Raw genomic sequence first — 20849 nt, 5'->3', positions numbered from 1 at the left:
CTGAAGGCCTGCGGTTATGCTTGGGTTTGACCGGATAGGTGAGGAGGGGTATAAAAGCACATCTTTCCAATATCACATTAATCTAGCTCACTCAAATATGGTGTTTAATTTGAGCTCACCTCAGGCTCATGCTCTCCCTGCTGTTAGTGTGAGAATCAATCTCCAGTGCTCTTTTATTTCACCTCCATGATGAACTTAACTGCTGAAATAAGCCAGAAATGCAGAATTTGTTTAGCATCGTGATAGTTAAATGTCAGGTAACTGTGTTCTTCTTTTCAGCTGTCCAAGCATGATGCAGCTTTCTGAGCTGCTTAGTCTTCTCCTGCCCCTGTAAAACGAATGTCAAGGGCTTTGTTCTCAGCTCTGAGCAGAGCTTGCCTAGAGACAACAGAGCATGCTGGGAGGTGGGAGGACAAGGCACGTGTTCTTGTGACAGTCTCTAGTGTTTGAACTTGCTCTGTTGGAACAGTGAGGTGTCAGTTCAGTGTGCTAGGACTCCAGACTTTAGTTACTACAGAAAGTCATAAGATCACCTCCTGGTTGAAAAAGAGAAACCAGGCTTTTTTCAGGTTCCCTGCTTGAACCAGTAACAGACCAGAATGCTTGAGAGAGTGAGTGAGTAATTTTGAGTTCAAGGATCTTTTTCTGGTGCCTGCTTGCAGGTAGTGCTTAGGTCATATGGAAAGCAGGAGTCAAGGAACTACTGCATTTAAATGCAAACATAAGTTAAAATTATAGTAGCTGCTAAGATGTCAGGTTCTCCTAATCAGACCTATGTTTGACTTATGTTAAGTACTTGGAAAGAATACCATAGTACATGTTTTGAAGATAGCTACTGGTTTTGTTTGGGTTTTGGTGTGGGTTTTTTTGTTTTGTGTTTTGTTTGTTTGTTTGTTTTTGGTGGGTTTTTTCTCTTTTTTTTAAAAGAAGGCTTTTAGTGTAGTCCATATTAGCATGTCTGAATTCTTGACCTCTGTAGGTCTACTTGGTTTGAACGCATCTCTTCCGCAGGCTTATAGGATAACCTAGTTACAGCTCCTGTTTTGAGATGTTGAATGCTGACCCCTGCTGGAAGGAGTCAGTCCATGCAAAGTGGACAGCGTTTTTACTCACTAAAACCATTTTTTTCTGATGTACTGTTAAGGTGAAATCCCTTGAAGATTGTAGGCAAACAGCCTTGTTAGCATAGGTTATCTGAATGTTTGTTTGTGCAAATGTGTGAAACGGTAGTAAGGAAGCTCAGACTTTCTGTGCAGGTAATGTAGCTACATCTGACCCAGCCTGAGCTGCAGTCTGTCTTGCTGTACTTTTTCTGTGTACAGTGTTTGCCTGCTCCTATCTGACCACACAGCTGGTGTGAGGGGGCTGGTTACTGAATGGGCATACGGTATGTAGCTCTGTACTGGGTCATCAGAGCCAGCTGGTGCATTTGCATAATACCAGTGCTGTGGGCTATAGCTTAGAAGTATGTGTGGATGAATGATATGAGCTGTTTTGGTGGACCAGAGCTGTTAATGTGGCTACTTCCCTGGTGGCAGTACAGGAACATGGGCAAGTCTGGCCATGTGCAAAGTTGAACTACTTAGTTATTTGTACTGGACTTCATACCATTCTCCTGGATAGTTTATCTCCATCTAGGGGTAGTTTTGAAGCTGTGCTCAGCTGTACAGCTTGTACAAAGCGAGCCTTATGTCATATGTAATCTCTTGCCTTCACAAGATTTGATCTTGACTTCATTGCATTAATCTTCCAATGTGGAAGTGAAATATTTATAAACATGCTCTGTTTTGTTTTTTAATTCCTAGGATCTTAATGCCTACAAAAAGCAAGGAATGGCATTGCTGTCAAAGATGGGGGAATCTGTCAAATATGTTACAGGAGGCTACAAATTAAGAAGTCGGCCACTAGAGTTTGCAGCCATTGGGGATTATCTAGACACATTCTCTCTAAAGCTTGGTACCATTGACAGAATAGCACAGCGGATCATCAAAGAACAGTTAGGTAAGGACACAAGGTGCTCTATCATAATACTTCAGTCTGAATGTTCTGTCTCTTAGTCCAGTTGATAGCATCGATCAAGACAATTTGCATTGATGATTCTGGTCTGTAATGTCAGACACAGAGCAAAACCTAATGCCCCTTCCAGATCTAAAACAAGCCCAAAGCTTAACACAGTATTCTTATCTTATCCCAACTCTCCAAAGTTGCTCTTTTTATACCAACCTACTGTCTTACTAGAGTTATTTTTTGATAGACTTTTGGAAGGTGGAAAAACCTGTACATTCCATCTGGAGGAGTACAGATGGAATTCCTAGACGAAGATAACCTTTACAGCTTGTCTTGGCAGAACCAAGTTTTACATATGTTTAAAAAACTGACTTCGACTACTGCAAAGGTGCAAGAGTCTGTATTGGAGGTCTGTAGAAATGGCCAGCTAAGAAGGAGGCAACTTGAACCTGACACCCATGCAGCCATAGAGCTCTGTCTGTTAAGGTGCCAACACAACACAAGTCTTGACTCCTTCTGAGGGTTAATGTTAGTCAAACTTGGTGTAAAATTTCTCCTGTTTTGTATCAGTGTTTGTGCATCTTTGTGCCTTGCTCTTACTCTGTTAATCTATTTTTCCATCTGCTTCTTGCAGAATACTTGGTGGAACTACGAGAATATGGACCTGTTTATTCAACCTGGGGAGGGCTGGAGGTTGAGCTGTCGGAGCCACTGGAAGGGGTGTCTGCCTGTATTGGAAATTGTTGCACGGCTCTTGAAGAACTCAGTGAAGACATGACAGAAGACTTCCTACCTGTGCTTAGGGAATATATATTGTATGCTGAGTCAATGAAGGTAGAGAGAGCCCTGTGGTAGAGAGCGTTGTCATTGTGTTTGCCTGGCATGATATATCAGCGTGTTTGTTCTTTTTAACAGCGAGAAATGCTGTGGGAAAAGCGTGGAAGTAAATAATACATTAACTAGGAGGACGTTTCCATAGTCAAAACAAAACTAGGTCTGTTTAATAGCATAAATAGCATTATTGGTCTGCTCTGCTATTCAGTCAAGCTAAGGTCAGTATTGCAAGGGTGCACACAAAGTGTTGGAGAGCTGTTCCTTCGTCAGAGTGGCAGGTAGTACTTTATAGGAGGCATCCTGTGGCTGCCTAGAATCTTTCCTTGAAGTCACAGAAAGTCAATCATCTTCAGCTCTTCACTGCAAGGTCAGTGCCTGGCCCTACAGAATAGACAGCATTAGCAGCTTCTGTCACTTGTATGTAGCAGAGTTGGGTGCCTCCTTTCAGAACCACGTGTTCAAATGACAGGCACTGCTTCCTCTGTTGTCCCCAAACCCAGACAGGATGTTGTCAAGTTAAGTTCTGCATACCAACTAACTGCTTAAAGGTGGTATTCTGTGACTCTTAATCTCTCTTAAGAATTTGATGCTTATGCAGAAGTAATAAAATTACTTTAATGTGGGTTTTATTCCCTTCAAGTTAAGGAGCATTGGTAATCAATCACATTGAATGGGGGAAAGAACTACTGAGTAAACTGCACTGAGAAATGAAACCAAAGGCTTTAGTTTGTCTGTTAGAACCTTTCACTATATGCCCATGGTACAATGTGTGTTAGCTGTCCCTCTATAGGGTACTAACAGACAAGTTCCTTTTGAAGACTTTCCACTTGGAACAACTGTGCCAAGGCTGTGATATGCACTCCTTTACAGATCTTGTAAACTTACAGTCTGAATATGATAGACCTTCTCTTTCTTAATCTTAGTCTCATCCTATACTTCTCAAACTGAGAATTGAAACAGATAATTTGCAGCTTTGTTTTCCCAGCTTCAGGTGTTTAATTGTATGTCTCTTGAGTAGCTGAAGTGTTCTTGCAGAAGGCTTTTCACAAATTCCCTTAGTATACTCTTTACTTTTGTCACTACAGTATTGACTCCAGCATAACCAAGATGTATTTTCTTTACGAGTCTATTGACAACAAAGTGTTGCTGGAACAGTGTGAGCTGTAGGAAGCCTTGTCTCAGGATGTTGGGACTGTAGGAAGTGGAGGTGGGTGGGATGTGCTTACAAATAAACAGTGTGAGTCTAGTAATTAAAGCTTTTAACTCAGAACATCTGGCTTTTGATGCTAGAAATGCCTTGGCCTACCAAAGATGGCATCTGAAGGGTCAGGCTGATATGTGAGAGGTGCTTTTCACAAATGTAGGAGGGGAAATTTTTTTAAGCTAGAAAGCAATGGTTTCTTTAGCTGAAGAGGTACTTTGGGCAGTTAAGCACCACTTACCACAGGCAAAATAGCATTAAAAATTTGTGTCTAGTTACATGTTGGCTTGGAGACCGTGCCATTCTAAAAGGGCTCTAAAAGGCCAGCAGGTAGCCTGACTGTAGTAAGTGCTGTTTAACTACCTAAAGTACCTCTTCAGCTGAAGAAACCCTTGCTTTTTAGCTTAAACATTTTAGACTGTTGACTTGACTTTCTAGGGCCGTAAAAGATTATGCTGTTTAGTGTCCAGCTTGGGCATCCTACTGGCTTTACTCTGTCTGAAAATTTGAAAATCAAGAATAAAATCTACTGTTAGCCAAGACAGACTGTTCCTATTTTCCTTCCTTCTCAAATGGCAAAACTGAACTCTCTCAGATCCTACGAAGTTCAGTTTTATTCTGCTAGAAAGTACCAGTCTGTTGCTGTTTCTGCAGTGAGCAGCTACTGAACTGTCTTTGCAGAATCTGTTAACATTAAGTAAGTAACTGTAAAAGAAGGTTATGCTTGGAACGCAGGAGGCATTCTGCTGGAAGGACTGTCCTCTTCACTACTAGTGCAGTCGTCTTCATCAGCTCCTGTGAGGGCTACTTGTGAAATGAAAGTCTGTTTTGGTCTTTCAAACCACATCTTTTGGACAGGGTACTTGGTGACAGCAAGTCTTTAGGTACTAGGAGTTCAGTGCAACCTTGATAGCTTTCTCTGTTGCACACTGTACCCCTGGTGTAGGTATGAGAACCTGATCTGTAGAGCAGTCTCTAGCTGGCTGAATGTCCCTCAGAGTAAGAACTGCTAGGTTAGAGGTGAAGAGACCTCAGTGTCTTCAGGAGCATTGTTGTACCTGAGGGGGACAGCCTGAGAGAACTGGACATATGGGGGCAAAGCCCAGTAGTTCTGGTTGAATCGAATATTGGCTGATTTGAGGGAAGCCCTGTCTCTGGGTTTGTTTGAAATATTTGTGAAAGTGGGGAGAGGCTGGTGGTATAGGCTTGAGATAAACTGTGTGCTGGTAGTGTCTAGGAGAGACCTTTTCCAAATTATTCACTCTACTCAGTGCTTCTCAGGCCACACCTGCAATACTGTGTTCAGTTTCTGTCCCTGCTGTACAAAAAAAAAAGTGAATTAGTTGAAGAGGGTCCAGAGAAAGGCTACAAAGATGATCAAGGGACTGGGAAGCCTGCCATGTGAGGAAAGGCTGAGAGAGCTGGGTTTGTTCAACCTTGAAAAAAGAAGGCTTAGGGAAGATCTTATCACCATGTTCCAGTATTTAAGGAGTGACTACGAAGATGATGGAAGCTCCCTTTTCACAAGGGGAATGTCCCTGGTTACTCCCAGGGACATTCTGATTGCACACGCTAGGAGAATTTTCACAATGAGAACAAACAGCCTTTGGAATAATCTCCCCAGGGAAGTGGTGGATTCCCTAACACTGGACACTTCTAAGATCCAGCTGGACAAGATCAAACTGAGCTGTCTTGTCTAGACTGTGCTTTTGCCAAGAAAGGTTGGACCAGATGATTATTGAGGTTCCTTCCAACCTGGTATTCTATGATTTTATGACATGGCAAGAGGACATCTCGAATTCTGGTGCAGTGAGGCCCTTTTCAGCAAACATGTGGTGCCACATTTTTTGCTGTCCATTGGTGTTCCCCAGGGAGGAATGTGCAGAGGATGGACTCCGCTCTACATAATCCAGGGCTGATATTAAAATCCTATATGAACTCTGTATGCTTAGCATTGCTAGACTGGCTTATCAGGTGATGCTATCCCCAGTGGTGTGTTTGGGCATTACTTTTAATGCATGTTTAAAGCAAGCACTAGATTAATAGGTAACTGTGTCTGTAAAGGCAGGCAGCGAACAGAGATCCTCTTGTGAGGTCTAGTCACAGTATGAAGCTATGTGGTGTGCAAATAGGCTTGGAATTGAAATTTGAGAAAGAAGACTGATGGCAAACTCCTGAAGCTCTTTAGAAATATGGGCCAAGGTGGAATGTTTCAACTAAATACAAAATGGAGGAGGACCTGCCTTGCTGAAACTGAGCTAAGTCTTTCTTGTTCAGGGAGCAGCGATTTAGTTCTGTCCTGAAATAACTGAAGTGTGCTAGATGAGTTTTTTTCTGTTTGGTGTTGATTTCTTTTGAGTTTGTATTTTTTTTGCTTGTTTGTTGTTTGGTTTTTATTTATTTTTTTACTTTTTTGTCTCTGAGACCTTAGCACAGTCCATGCAAAACTTCTACCAGTTAAGTTTCGGGATACTTGATGCAGAGTTTTTCATAGCTGCTGCTAAAGCATTAGTGCATTGATCTGCAACTGAAAGGAGATTGCCTGGAGGTGCCAGAGGAAAACTTTGTACAAGTGAAAGGGAGGGCAATAGTTTTCTCTTCGCTCACAGGTCGACCAGTATTGGATACTTAAAACTGTATTCAGAAGCATATTGTTAATGGTCCACAGTGGATGGACATAAACACTTAAGAAGAAACAAGACACCTGTCCTTTGAATCATTTGCCTCTAGTTGCTAATCATTGGCTATTCCTGCTACAGGTTCAGCTTCCTGCGTGCACTCCAGGCTTCTGAAGGCAGAATGCAATTGCTGGAGGTGGCTGTTTTTTCAGAGAAGAAAGTTCAGCTGACTCGGGTTCAAGTGGCAGTACAAAGTAGAAATACCTGTTAAATCTCTCAGACCTTTGTTGCACTGGTAACCTCAATCACTTAAAGGCCATCCCACATAGTTGCATACATTTCAGAAAGAAGGGAAATGTTGTGGTTTGTCAAGCAAACACATTCAGTGGCATGCTTGATTCATCCCTGTGGAGACAAAAGGGAAGATTAAGGAGCTGAAGGTGAATTTTTCAGGTTTTCCCTCTTTTTGTTGCCTAAACTAGTAGTAACTTTGTGGATGGGGCGCTATTCCCATTTGTCATTGATTGAGCTTTTATAGGAGTGTTGATTGCAACACTCCTGGCTCTCATCTAGAGCAACTACACTGTTGACCTTTTCTTGGCTTAAGAGGGAAGAGGGGGAAGATGATGATTAGTAGATACAGGATTTGTATTTAATTAGGAAACAGATCTTGGCTAGATTGGCTCTTAGAGATCTGACTACTCTTTTGAAAACAGATTTCTGGAGGCAGCAGTGGACATGGCTAGTCCTACTTTACTAGCCATATCAGAAACTGTTAAAATGACTTCGTTATCACTTCGTCCTAATGGAGTAATTCCTTCTGGGTGAAAACAGGGGAGACTCAAATGTGAATTGGCCAAGTTAGCTAGCTGCAAGAGAATTGCAGATTTACAGGTGCCTCAGCAGTGAGTGTTGGCTGACTTCCCTCTGAGCATTTTTAATAATAACTTTGCATCAATTGAGTAATTAAAAAATACTAGTTCTTTGTGAAGACTGAAGTAGTAAGTTCAGGCTTAGTGGAGCTCTTGTGGATGTAGTACAAGGTCTTTGGCTCTGTATTCTCAGAGTACTCTACCAAGAACATGTTTACTGCTTGTGAAACTCTCTTGATCAGTTTATTGCTTTTCATGTAAATTGTGCTTTTTGTAATTTTCATTTTTTTTTAAATTAAATCAGCAACCAAACCCCCTAAACTGATCTAAAATAAAAGCTTACTTTTGTTCTAACATGAGAATGTAACAGCTTGCTATAAAGAATTCTGAAGAGTCTTTGTAAATGAAAAGGGAGATGTAATACCTTCTGTGGTGGTTTTCCTGTATCTTGCCAGTGCTGTTGTCTTGTCTGCTGCTTGAGGATATCAAAGCTGAGTCCTTGTCAACTTTGATGCTTTTGTTTATATCCTGTTCAAGTAATAATAGGTGAACTGATGAATACTTAGTCAGGATTATGTTAGTGGTTTCATGGCAGCTTCTATCTTGCATGCCTATGGCTTGTCCAAATGTTGAATTTTATCTGACCCTGCCAGCTTCTGGAGAGCAAGTACTCTTTGTTATTAAAAACTACTCCCTAAATACTGTAAGATAGGGCAAAGTAAATCTGAAAGTCTGACTTTGGACTGAATTTGCACTTAACCTGTATCACTTTGGAGTTTCTTGCAGGCTGGGGGAAGGATCGAGAGGATCTCTTTCACAACTGTCTTTTCTCTTGCCCACAGAATGTGTTGAAGAAGAGAGACCAAGTTCAAGCAGAGTATGAAGCAAAACTGGAAGCAGTAGCCTTGAAAAAGGAAGACCGTCCAAAGGTTAGCACTCCAACTTACTCTACAAAACCAGCTTACGCTCACACTACCTCCTGAAAAGAATGGAGAAGCAGAACTTGCTTTTTCTGGGTCTGGTGGCTTCTTTGCAATAGAGAGCAGTTTCTAGCAGAACAGAAGTTTGTTGTTGTCAAACTGATGTGAAATAAAGACCTAGGTATGAATGTATATAACTTGTCTAGCAACTTCTGATCTTCCACAATTCTCAGAGCAGGGTGACTCTGTAACACCTTAACAGCCAGTAATTGGTTGGAGTGTTTAGTAGCAGGGACTGAAGCAGTGGTAGAACAGTCCCTGGTGACTTAGCAGTATGTCAGCTAGCTGAGTTAAGGTCCTATCCCTGGCACTGTGGAACTGTATTATTCTAGGACACTGGTTTTGATTGTGGAAGACTGCAAATTTTGCCACTTCTGCTAGGGAGCTCTACTTCTGTGATGCTGAACAGACACAACAAGTGTCACTAGGTGACAGGTTTTGGCTGGGCTCCATGCAGAAGCAAAGCTGTGAACTGACATGCTTGTGCTGACACCTGCTTCTGCACGAAGCAGGGTGCAAGAGACTTTTCTTAAATGGCTGCAGGTTTAAATGGTGATGACAACAGGGTTTGTTCCCTTCCTCTGCTTGGAGGTTTTTGGTTCCCCTTACATTTGTATTAATAACTAATGGAGAACTTCCCAGTATTAGGACTACTGTACAGTAATCTTACAGGGGGTTCACATAATATTTTTAAATCTAAGAAGCTAAAGAGGATGAGAGCATAGAAATGCAAACTAGTATTTTTCTGATCTTGCATCTCTCATGAACTTCAAATAGTGGTGTATTAGGTGTTTTACAGTGTTCTTGTATTTTGGTCTTTTACCTGCCCCACTGCTGGCTGCTGTGGTATGTGCTCTACTTCCTCAGTGTAGCTTTGTATAAGCAGGTATTCTAACAAGTTGTTTCTAGGATGGAGGGAACTAAATCTAGCATATCCAGCAAGCCAGTTGAGGTTTTTAGGTGTTTGACTTTATCAGGATCTTGTTGCAGTGGAATTGCTGAACTTTGGTAATCTCTCACCTATTAAAAGGCCTTTCTTTGGATCTCATATCTCAGTGGGATTATTGTGTAAAATGCAGCACTTAAATAGCTGTCTTGAGAATTTTTGAAGAGCTGCATCTCCTCTCCAGAGTATAAGTGTATTTTTTGGCAACTCCTTCTACCTTTTTTGTAACGTCAGTAGTTTTGTGTCATTTATAAGATGAAGTTGAACAAATTATATAGAACTCCTTGCATGTTCATAAAATATTATCTCATGGTTTTCAGATCCTTTGTGCCTGGAGGAAGTGCCCTTGTCTGTAGGAGCTGGTAGCTCAGCGCTGTGCCTAGCACCATTCTTACATTCCATGTGGTCTCCTGGCTGTGACTTGCTGGAAACTAAAAACTGGCAGAGGGTCTTGAGCTGCAATTGTGGAATGACATTTGTGTTCCTTGTATTTGCCAATTTGGTAGAAATTATGTAAAATAACCCCAGACGAAATCTTACGGGGAAAAAAAGCTTAGGTTTGGATCATGAGAGGAGGGCTACTTGGTAATCTCTTCCACTAGAGGGCATTCCAGGCCTCGCTGGGTTTGATAATCTCTTCCACTAGAGGGCATTCCAGGCCTCACTGGGCACATACCCAGGCTGGCATCACAAAGCTCTTCTCGTGTCATTAGGTCATTCTCACATTGAGATCATCTGTTTAGAGCTCGCAGAAGGCTTGTAGGGCTGCTGTAAATGTCTGTTGGGAAGTACTGCTCAGAATGCTGGAGCTTACACCAAAAGCATAATGATTGTGGTGCTTAACAGAAGCATCACAGTATTAGTGCAGAGTCTGCAGCCTTTCAGTTTCTAGCAAGTGCAGTGGTGAAGTGCTGCTTACCCACTTCTGACCCATGCTGGAGCTGATTTTGCAGTAATCCACAAATGCAGTTGTTGTGACCTGCTGCAGAAGGGGAGAGTCTTGGTCTATTGGGGCTGGGGTAAGCCCTCCCACCAAACTCAGAGATGTTATGAGTTATACACTTCCACCACAGGTGAGAACACCTTGTACCTCCCTAGGCTGGGGAGTTTTACAATTGATAGTGTCACAGGACATGTCATGAGTCTCTGCATCTTCTAAGACAGTTGCAGTTGCCTGTTGTGTCAGCATCAGTCCTGGTCCATCATGGTCTGACATTTGAGATGCATAGCCCAGGCTAGATGCACAGAGTTATCATGTGAAGGGGGGACATTGGCATGATAGGAGGGATTGTCCCATCTTGCAGGATTTGCCTCTTCTTAACCTCTTCCTTTATCTGGAAATCCAGTTTGTAGCTTCAGGTATGCATCTGCACCCAGGATAGTTGGACAATGGCACCCAGTTGTCTGATCTGAAGGTCCTTTGGCAGTATTTAGGGAGGAGTGGGCTTTTCTGGGTGAGCAGCTGCTTCTTTTCAATTTGTAAAAGTCTTTTGGTGATCTTAGAATTTGTAAGGCATTAACTGTTTCAGTCTCTGACAGGAGTGAAGGAGAGGTGTGGTTTCCTTTTGGTGAGATGAAGTTCACCTCTGATGACCTAATTTCTTCTGTCTGCCTCAAGGGTTTGAAGTGTGTTAGTCTATGGAAACAGTAAATTTGACACTGCAGAACTTGAAGTTGACCATATGTATTTACAGAGGGGAAAAAAGCCTTGTAACATTATCTATTTCCAGAGAATGAGGAAAGTAGAAATAGCATATGCTATTATTTTATATTAATATATGCTGGATTTTTTCAGCTTCAGAATGATTTGTTACTTGATCCTCTAGAATTTTAAAGTGGACATGCCATCTGTACATGACCACACAAAATTATAGATGTGAGGCACACTTAGTTTTTTGAGAGAACAGAATTAATGTGAAGAGGATTAGATATATTTGTAGAACTTCTTATCATGTAGTAAGGTGACCAGACTCCTGAATATACACTTTTATACTCAGTTCTTGCCTGCATCTCTCATAAGTTGAAATGGATTCACTAAAACAGTCATGGGCCATTGAAGAGTGTGTTGGAGTTGAAACCAGTTATCACGTTGGTTTTGTGGTTTGTGGAGTTTTTGAGCTATTCCAGTAGCTGAGAAGAGACATTGGTAAGAAAGTAGCAAGTTCCCAAAGTCCAGTCTGCTTTCTGCCCAGCTCTTAGTTGCTAGCTAGTATTTAGTGTCTCTGCTGGTAAAAGCAGATAAAACCATCAGCATTGATGTCTTTGCACTAGTGTTTAAACACTTTATAAGGTGTTTAAAACCTGTTAATTAACTTAAAATTTTGTTTCAACTACTGTGTTGCAAATAATGTTCTGGGAAGCCGCAGTTTTGTAAGGAAAGGCACTCCTAAACAGGACTGCTGTTGTGCAGACACTGCTTTCATGTGGAGTGGATGAGGAGGATCACAAGGATGCCTGCGGAGACTTACATGGAGTTAATTGCTGTTGTTCCTTAATGAGAACATATGTGACCCATTTGCTGACCACTGGGTTGTCCCTGTAGCTTTAAATTCGTACAGCCCTCTCAGTCTGACCTGCAGGAGAACTTGCTGGGAGAAAAACAGATTTTTGTATAGCTTCATTGTGGTTTCAGATTCTGGAAGAAGCAGCAGCAAGCTGGTGAGTGCTTAGAAGCTAACTTAATTGCATTGGGAAATCTTACTTGGTTTGACTTCCAGACTTCATGAACCTTTCTCTTGATAGCCTAGCCTTTCCCATTAAGCAGAGTACTTAAGATGCAAGGCATACGTACCTTGAGGGGAGCATCATCTGAACTTTCCAGCCATAGGCTTTGTAGTTCTTGTCTGAAGCTTATGAGAGAACTTTGTCTGGAATTGTAGCAGTGTGAGTTCTATAGCCAGCAGTGCTCAGACAGGGTGGGGGAAAACGCTGTCTACTAACTCCCAAGCTGCCTGTAGTGTCCAGTTGTTTGAATAAAGGGGAACTCAAATCCCATGGGTATGAAGAACTCCTGTGTCTCAAACAGCTTTATTAGAGAACAGATGTAAGATCTTCTCTGAGTCAATGTAATACTTCAGTGATCCTTACATCCTGGAGAAGCACGGTTGTTATGTTTCTGCCTAGATGGGCCACCTTGCCAAACTGCAAGGTAGTAGCACACCTCTAGCTTCCGGTAGTTACCTATGAAAAGCTTCTTACATAGTCTGTTCATCTTCTTCCTTCTCTTAACACCCTTCAGAGAAAAAGGGAGTTTACTGAAGGTAAAAAGTTATGCAAATGTTCTTCATTTTTCCTCTTGCCTTTGTGCAAGTCACAGCTTTCAGAGCAAAAGTTTACTTCTCGTGTTGGTACCACTATGCAGGGGTTTCCTCTTCTGAGGTCATGGGCTTAGTCTGCATGTCCTTACAGGATTCCTCTCTGTGTGGACCATGCAGCATAAGGAGAAGGGAGAAAAAGGTGTTCATGGGCTTCTTGCTTGAAGAAGCACTTGTAAATTGTTCCTATGATTGCCTAACATGATGTTAGTTAAAACATGAGCAAAGAACACCATCTTAGTTGGCCTAAAGTACATGCACTTTGGGCCAGTGATTGCTGTCATAATCCATTTAAATCTCTACCTGATTTGCAATAGGCTGTCCTTCAACATTTCTCTCATTGTTTTTGTATGATTGTGAGCCCAGTGTTGAGCCCAAAGGTATATGAGCCAGTCCAGAGTGATGATCACTAGTGCTTTCCAGTTAGGAAAGGCAGCCTGTAAGGTTAAAAGTGGAAGCTAGAAACTAGAGGCTTAGGAATTTTATTCTTCAGTTCCTAAGAGAGAACACTTAGGTTTCTTATCCAGCTTTCTGGATAAGCCTAAATGTTGATTATATTATACACACTGGTGTAAATTGGGAAGTACCTAGTGCAGCTGAAAATGGGAAGGAGTAAGGTTTTCTGTGGAGCTGTAGCCAAGCTGCTCAGTTTAAGCACTTGGAACTGAGTCTAGGTACCCAGCACTTACACCAAATGCTTTTCCTCTTCGTGTGCTTCTAGCAGGTGCTTCCTCCACTTGCCTCTATATCAGACATGGAGATGGAAAGCACAAATGCTCACCACCTCAAACAGCAAAGAACAAATCAAGCAATCTCATATCCTCTCTAGTTCAGAAATGTGGCTTGTCTCCCCACAGCCATAACTGAGTTTATTCAGGGTAACTCCCGGTGAACCTACCTTTTCTTCTGTGGTTTTGCTCAGTAAGGTTTGAACTAATTCAGCAATCTAGCACTCAGTGACAGTTTTAATCTTCTTTTCTTTTGCTGCAGGTACCCACAGATGTTGAGAAATGTCAAGACCGAGTAGAATGTTTCAATGCTGACCTGAAAGCAGATATGGAGAGATGGCAGAACAACAAAAGACAAGACTTTAGGCAGCTACTCATGGGGATGGCAGATAAAAACATCCAGTACTACGAGAAGGTATGTGTCACTGTTGGAGCATTGGCAAAAATAAGAGAAGTTTATTTTCCTATGAGGTGGTGATGATTCTTCAGGATATCTTCACACTGTCTTGAAAATAGAAATATTAGACATCTCAGTTCTCTAGTGCTATGGAAGCTGCTCTTTGTCATCAGCTTAGTGTAATGAATTGCTGTTCATGGTAAAGTCATCTCTGTAGGACTAGTGGTCAGCTCTCAAAGAGCATTTCATCATGCATGCTTGTCTGTTTTGCACTCTTGAATTGAACAAATTACTGAGCAGCAGCAGTGGTGATGAAAAAGACCAAAATTGCATGTTCTAGTAATACTACCAGAGTAGAAAAATCTCTTGATTCTGCCTTTTATGAACAAAACTACATGAGTTAATACACATCCATAGACTCATATATAGATTACGCTTGGTATATATAAATTATTCTAGTCTCTGTTCCTTTGTGCATAGTTTAGTCCCTTGTATGCTAGTCCTGAAAATACCTAGCCAGGTGCCTCTGCTCTTTTTCAGTTGGTGCATGTGTACCTGAGGTTTGGTGTCAGATTTTTTTACTTTTTTATTTTTAACTGAAAGGGCCTCAAGGCCCCATTTAACTGCAGATACTGCCAGTCTAGTTTTCCTGCGTGCTGGAGCAGTGCAGCCCAATGCAGTGGTTGATGTCATAGAATCCTAAAATGGTTTTGAAGGGACCATCTAGTTTCAACCCTCTGCCATAGGCAGGGGCACCTGTAGAGCACATGGCCCAGAGCCCCATCCAACCTGAAGTAAAACACTTGCAGACATGGAGCATCCACAGCTTCTGTGGGCAACCTGTTCCTGTGTTTCCTCATCCTGATAGTAAAGAATTTCATCCTAATTATCTAATCTAAACCTGACCTCTTTCAGTTTAAGGCAATTGCCCCTTGTCCTATCACTACAAGCCCTTGTAAAAAGTCCCTCTCCAGCTCTTTTGTAAGCCCACTTCAGGTACATTAAATATTTAGGACATATTAAATGCTACTAGGTTCATGCATACCAATATACTTCATCTTGCCTATTCGTTTTTTCCACATCTACTTTACAAGCTTCTTCCTAGTAACAAGCTAGGTTACTTCTCTGTGTAGGATTAGTATGCAGTACCTTTTCCCCTTTGATTGTCTGTCATGTCAGTAGTTCATAACTAGTCCCACAGAACTTCCTTCATCCTGGTCTCTTCTAAGGTGCTGTGGAGGGGGATATTAAAGACTCCTCTGAACATGCAGCAGTGCCTCTGCAATTGACATTTAAATCTGTTAGTTTTGCTCTTAGCGAGGAAGCTTTTTTGGTAGGAAAGCATGTAGTCACTTCAGGGTACACAACTAGAAATAATTACTCACCTGCAGTACAATCAGAAAGGTTAGAAGGAAGATGTCTCACAACAGTAATTTGTGGATGTAAGAGCTGGTGATGAGTTTACCCATTCCCAGCATTTAATAATAGGTATTCCATGATCAGTTTGATTTCTGAGCTTTGAGGTTGAAAGATAGTAATGACACACAGTACAAGGACTGACGTTAAGTACACGTCTGGGCAAATGACTCCAAAGCCTGGAGTGACTTCCTAATAACCCAGAAGCTAGACTCCACTTCTAGTTTACTATACTAGGCACTACCAGTTTGTCATTCAGTGGAGTCAAGTCCCAGAGCTGTACTGGAATACACTGTGTCTCAGAACTACCTTCTCTAAATGCATGGGGTTTTTTTCAAATAAGTTTGCTGGAGGTAGTCTGTAATAGCTATCATTGTGTCCCAATCAGCCCTACCTCACAGTGACACTACAAAGATGTACATTTCTGCTAGCAACAGTTTGTCTGTCTAGCTGAAAGCTGTGGTGTTCTTCAGTGTAGAAGAATCTAGATTGGTGTTTGGAAATCCCAGGTATTCTGATGATTTCTAATGGCTTGGGCCAGCTGACAACTTTTGAAAATGTGAATTTGTTTAATTTGTTTGGGAGGTACAACCACTCTAACACTTTTTTTTGCTGTTTGAGATTTTGGTGGGGTTTTTTTTATTTCTGTACTAATCTGTGAAGACCCAATAGGTTTTCTTCAACTTGCATTCTGATGATGTGGAAGAGTTAGAAGTTAAAATAACTCATGTAAACCTCATTTGTTAAATCTGTATTTCTTTCTTCAGTGCCTTACGGCGTGGGAGTCAATTATACCACTATTGCAAGACAAGCCAGAGACCAAATAAGAAGTACCTTCATGGACAGTCTAGCACTTCTATGCTCAGTACCACTAGACATACTGGAACTGTATGAAGGACTCTTTTTTGTCAAGTTAACTGAAATGACAGCTGCACTTAGGCTGGAACAGACGCTCTGAAAACTATTTGAATTTTTTTTTCCTCGATTTTTGTGTTTAAACTGGGGTATGTTTCATCTTTTTGAGTTATCTTGAATGGTTCCTTCTTTATCCTAAGGAGTGATTGGGGTTTCATAGTGAAAGTGCATGGGGATCTTGATAAAACTTACCTCTCTAGTCTGGAAGGAACTGATGAGTGGAGCACTAAAAAGATGAAAATAAAACTCTACTGCAAGGTGCCATATGACATCTTTATTACCATTCTGTTTTGTTTGCTAAAAAAAAAATAATTATTTCTATGATACTGTACTCCCTAACCAATCCTTATCCTTTTTTTTTTTTTTTTTGAATAGACAGGGAAAGGCTGGGAAAGAATATTTTCTGTTTCACTGCAGCCCATATGCTCCCTCTGAATAAAATGGTCTCTGGAGACTTTTCTGTCTGGGAGTTGGTCTGGTCTTAGAACATACCACCACCACCCACAGATAGCCTGTGGTGCGAGCATGAACTGTGGTTTTTGTGAGTGTGGCATGCTGTTGGTTCCTACTGAGTATTGTTTACCGTGGTGATTATGAAGTAATGTCAGTTGGCTGAAGTGTACTTGTGACTGACTTGGGGATTGGGATCAGCGTAGCTGCAGGAATGAGCTGAACAGCAGCCTTTCAAGGGCCCCTTTTATGGGAATAGTGGAGGAAGTATGAGTCTTTAACTTTTCTAAAGCTAGCTCCAGAAGTTGCGTGATGCAATTCTCTTAGACCATGCTTTAAATATGGAGTTTACTAGAGCCTCTTCAGGCTTGGTCACTTAAGATGCCTGCTGTAATAAAGGTAGGACTCTGCTTCCTTTCCCGTGTGTTTTTTTGCAGCAGCCAAAAAGTGTCAAATGTTTGCTTCCACCAAGCACATCAGCGTGTGTGAAACTTGCCTTAAATGGCTTGGTGGGAGGTAGATGGGTACCCTGGTAGGTTCAGAGTGTTCATACCTGTCTCTGCTGAACCACATGGCAAGTCTTTTAAGAGACTACTTTCGTTACAGATCTATTTTCTTAGTAGTTTTTATTGGCCTTTAGAAATGTAACTGCTTCTGCAAGTCCCTTTTTTTCTCCTTTCTCTTGCAGTCTTTTGGTGTTGGTGGCCTTAGGAATGCTGATGTGATTCCCATGGTCCTAGAGTCTTGATTTAACAGCATGCAGATAAATCTTTTTTAACCATCCTAAGGGTGGGGTTTGGGGCTTGTATCAGTGTAATATTTGGATTTGAGGGAATAAATAACTCAGTGCTTACTGCTAAATTTTAGTGATTACTTGATCTCTGTTAACATTCTTGCAAAGAACCTGAGCAGTAATTGAGAATGTCCAAATTCTGTGTTCTCCTGTGACAACCCATCAGGTTTGGAATTTGTCTGTTTCGGAATTTGTCCCTTCCTAAACACCAAGTGAACCTGCAGCCTACTCAGCTTGTTGGCTTTATAGCAACTCTCAAGATGAGTTATTGCAGTACTGTGGTAGCTCTCAGGCTAATGAGGTAGTGCTCTCTGAATGAAAAAGTCAAGTTTAAGACATTTTAAGAGGTCTTCCTTTTTGATTCAGCCTTCACTGACAACTCTGGTACTAAACAAACTATGCTTCTTGTTTTAAACTCAGTTTGTCTATACACTTATGTGGTGTAAATGAGAACTCTGCATTAAGTTATTGTTAGGTTCAGAATAACAGACTACTCTTGTTGTGCAAGGGAAGTACTTGGGGGGATCATCTTGAAGCAGTCTTTCCTTCTAGAACAAGCACTTGCATACTATCTAAGAGTCTGACCTTCAGGGTTACAGTTTTCCCTGTTCTCCACAAACAGAGATCAACATACTTTTGGAGTTGGTTCCTGTGTGGTAAATGGAATTTTGTAGTTGACTCTACAACATCACTGGAAGTCAAGCAAAATATGATTTGAACTAATACTTAGTCACTGTTCCCTCCATCTTATTAAAAAAAAAAAAAACCAAACAAAAACAGTAAAAGATGAGTAGAAAGATTGGTGGGTTTTTCCTGCAAGTGGTTTCATCTGATGCCTTACAAGACTGAGGTCCTGTTCCCACTTAGTTTTATGTCAGACTGAAGTGGGTGTTGGTTCTGGGGAGTTTAGCAATTAACATCAAAGCTGTGCATGAGAAGCATAATGGACGTGGAGAGTACCAAGTGAAGTTGAAATCAACATGTAACTATTGAGGCTGGAGATGTTGAACATCAGCTTGAATTTTATTCCATCTGATGCCACTGATTTTGTGGTATGGTTTTTAAACTTGTCCTCATCCAAAGCATGTTTTGATTTCAGACAAATCCCTTTCTGGCTATGCTGCTGGAAAGGCAGGCACACTTTGCACTTCTCAGAGTATGTGGCGCTGTGGCAACTGCAGGTTGATTTGGAGAAGAGGCTGGAACATGCATGTCAGGCAGTGGCCACTAACAGGATATATTACATGGTCTGAAACACTAAAACCTCTCTTAAGCCTATGCAAGGAAAGTAAAACTTCACGTTCAAAAGAGAAGTCCTCTGCAAGAATTGCCACAGTGTAAGAATGGTGTGTAGTGGTGAGTCTGAGCTCCTATGAGCTATGGAGTGGTGTATTTTTATGAAGAGCTGTTGTTAAATCACGAAGTAACTGTGGGAGAGGCTGCGAGGTGTGTGGAGGATTCCTGACTGTGATATTTGGGGCAGCCAAACATGCCAGTCAGGAGAACTACAAAAGTTAAAAGAAATTCTTCTAAGATGTACAGAGTAATACTTGTAAAGCCACACATAACTGCTGCTAGTGGGAGGTTGAGACCTGAACTGCTAGAGAAACTCATGACATGTTATCCTGTAATTATTACAGGATATGACTCTTTACTTTGGATGGCCCAAACTTTCATGAGATAAGTAAAAGGTCTTGGTAAAGGGAAGCAGGAGTAGTGCGGAAGCTTCATCTTTGAGTAACTTCTTGAGTGTTAAGTCGCTTAGATCATCCTCTGCATATGCACTAAAATGACATCAAAAGTAGTTGGCACCCTTGTTGTGAGCCTTTGTAACACATGGTTTCTTCAGCAGTCCTTAAATCAGCCCAGCTGTCCTCTTAATCCATAGCCAGGCCAGGGTCCCTCTTGGAGGATACTAATTCGCTGCTGTCCTGGTTATTTTTGGGGATGTTTGTTTCTTCTCTTAAGTGGCACCAGCACAATAAAGCACTTGTTTCTGTGCTCAGTTATGGACCATGCATTGTTCATGTATATCTTTACCAGGCTCTAAATCTTGCAATAAATACAGATGTTAAAACACCATGGCTTTTTCAGGTACACATTGAAAAATGAAAAGGTGTAACCCTAAAGACACAAACTATTCTGATGTGAATTGTATTAAGGAATAAACTATGGATTCTTCACTGAAGTCTACTTGGATTTTTGTTGCACTAATGCTTGTTCTAAGGATAAAGTAGTGTGATAAGTGGTAGAAAAAAATATCCACAAAGCATGAGCAGCTGAGACAGTTCAGTGGAGGTACTGTGCAGTAGCCTTGCAGCAGTGGCTCTGCATAGCCTGTTCATGATGCATGTTGCTTCAGGTGTCCTGCAGATGCCAACATACAAAAGAATCCCCTCCCAGACCAGCAGGGACTGTTCAGTGTTTCAACAGGAGCCATGCTTTTGTTAAAACTTGTATAATTTAACTGTGTATGGTTATGATTAATGTTGCATACTGTTTAAAATCCTGGTGCTGATAACCCCTGAGCAAAATTGCATAGACTAAATTAGCTTATTAGATGTTCAGTCATCCTAAATTCTGAAGGTAGAACAGTTTTGCCTCTGGTATATTAACTTTTACTACAATAACCAATATGTAGGGAAAGTAGGGACTTTTTTTTTAAGATAGGGGAGTTGCTACTACTTTGAGATTATTTTTGTTTGTTTGTTTTGTGAAGTAAAACTGGGGATCACAGGAATCAACTTGCCTTCTGGCAGACTGAATGTTGCATTTAAAAGTTTTTGGGAGTGCTGTTTAACCAACTTTACAGACTAAAGTGGCAGTGCTTAATTCTGTGCTTAGCACTTTGAAGTCTTGCTGAGGTGTCTGACTCGTACAAATACTTAGTAATGAACTGGATAAGTTTTAAGGCTGCATGCCTAGGGCACAGTATTTGTGCAGAAAATAATGCACTTTCCAAAGAGGTAGACGTAGATCAGCCTTATATAAGAGGCATGCTGAAACAATAAAGGCTGGTCGCTGTCCTACACTACTTTGAAGGTCTTGGTACTCTATGCTTTGAAGCTAAACCGTTTCCTTAACTCTGCTGCTGCTGAGATGTATCCATACCCTCAGATCAAACAGCAGGGTTGGGGCCAGTGCCACATTCCCACTGCACAGGGAGGCAGGTTGCTGACAGTCCTGTAATAACAAAGAGCCAAAGGGCTTTTGTCTGTAGTACACAAAAATAAAGAAGCACCGTCCTTGTTCTCATTTCCTCTGTGCCTACATCCGTCTGTCCCTCCTTAAGGTCTGGAGAATTGGGCCATGCAGTTGAAGGTAAGCTGGCTATGAGCCTCACACATTGTGTTGAAGGAGTCAGTGGTGGGGACCAAA

General features: G+C 41.4%; 1 protein-coding gene across 2 annotated transcripts in view; it reads left to right on the top strand.

Moving 5' to 3' along the window:
• The window catches only part of SNX30 (sorting nexin family member 30), a 53597-nt gene extending 36912 nt beyond the window's left edge, over positions 1-16685 (top strand). For both annotated transcript variants that reach the window (XM_029965407.1, XM_029965408.1), the window contains 5 exons: positions 1806-2001; positions 2642-2841; positions 8375-8461; positions 13763-13915; positions 16081-16685. In XM_029965407.1, coding sequence (XP_029821267.1) covers positions 1806-2001; positions 2642-2841; positions 8375-8461; positions 13763-13915; positions 16081-16140 — 696 coding nt within the window. In that variant the 3' untranslated portion in view covers positions 16141-16685. The remainder of the gene's footprint in view (positions 1-1805; positions 2002-2641; positions 2842-8374; positions 8462-13762; positions 13916-16080) is intronic.
• The last annotated feature ends 4164 nt before the right edge of the window (positions 16686-20849 follow it).

The sequence above is a fragment of the Manacus vitellinus genome, unplaced genomic scaffold (genome assembly GCF_001715985.3).
Source record: "Manacus vitellinus isolate BGI_N305 unplaced genomic scaffold, ASM171598v3 scaffold_9_pilon, whole genome shotgun sequence".
NCBI lineage: Eukaryota > Metazoa > Chordata > Aves > Passeriformes > Pipridae > Manacus > Manacus vitellinus.
The sequence above is the reverse complement of the archived record's forward strand: the minus strand, read 5'-3'. Positions and strand labels throughout refer to the sequence as shown.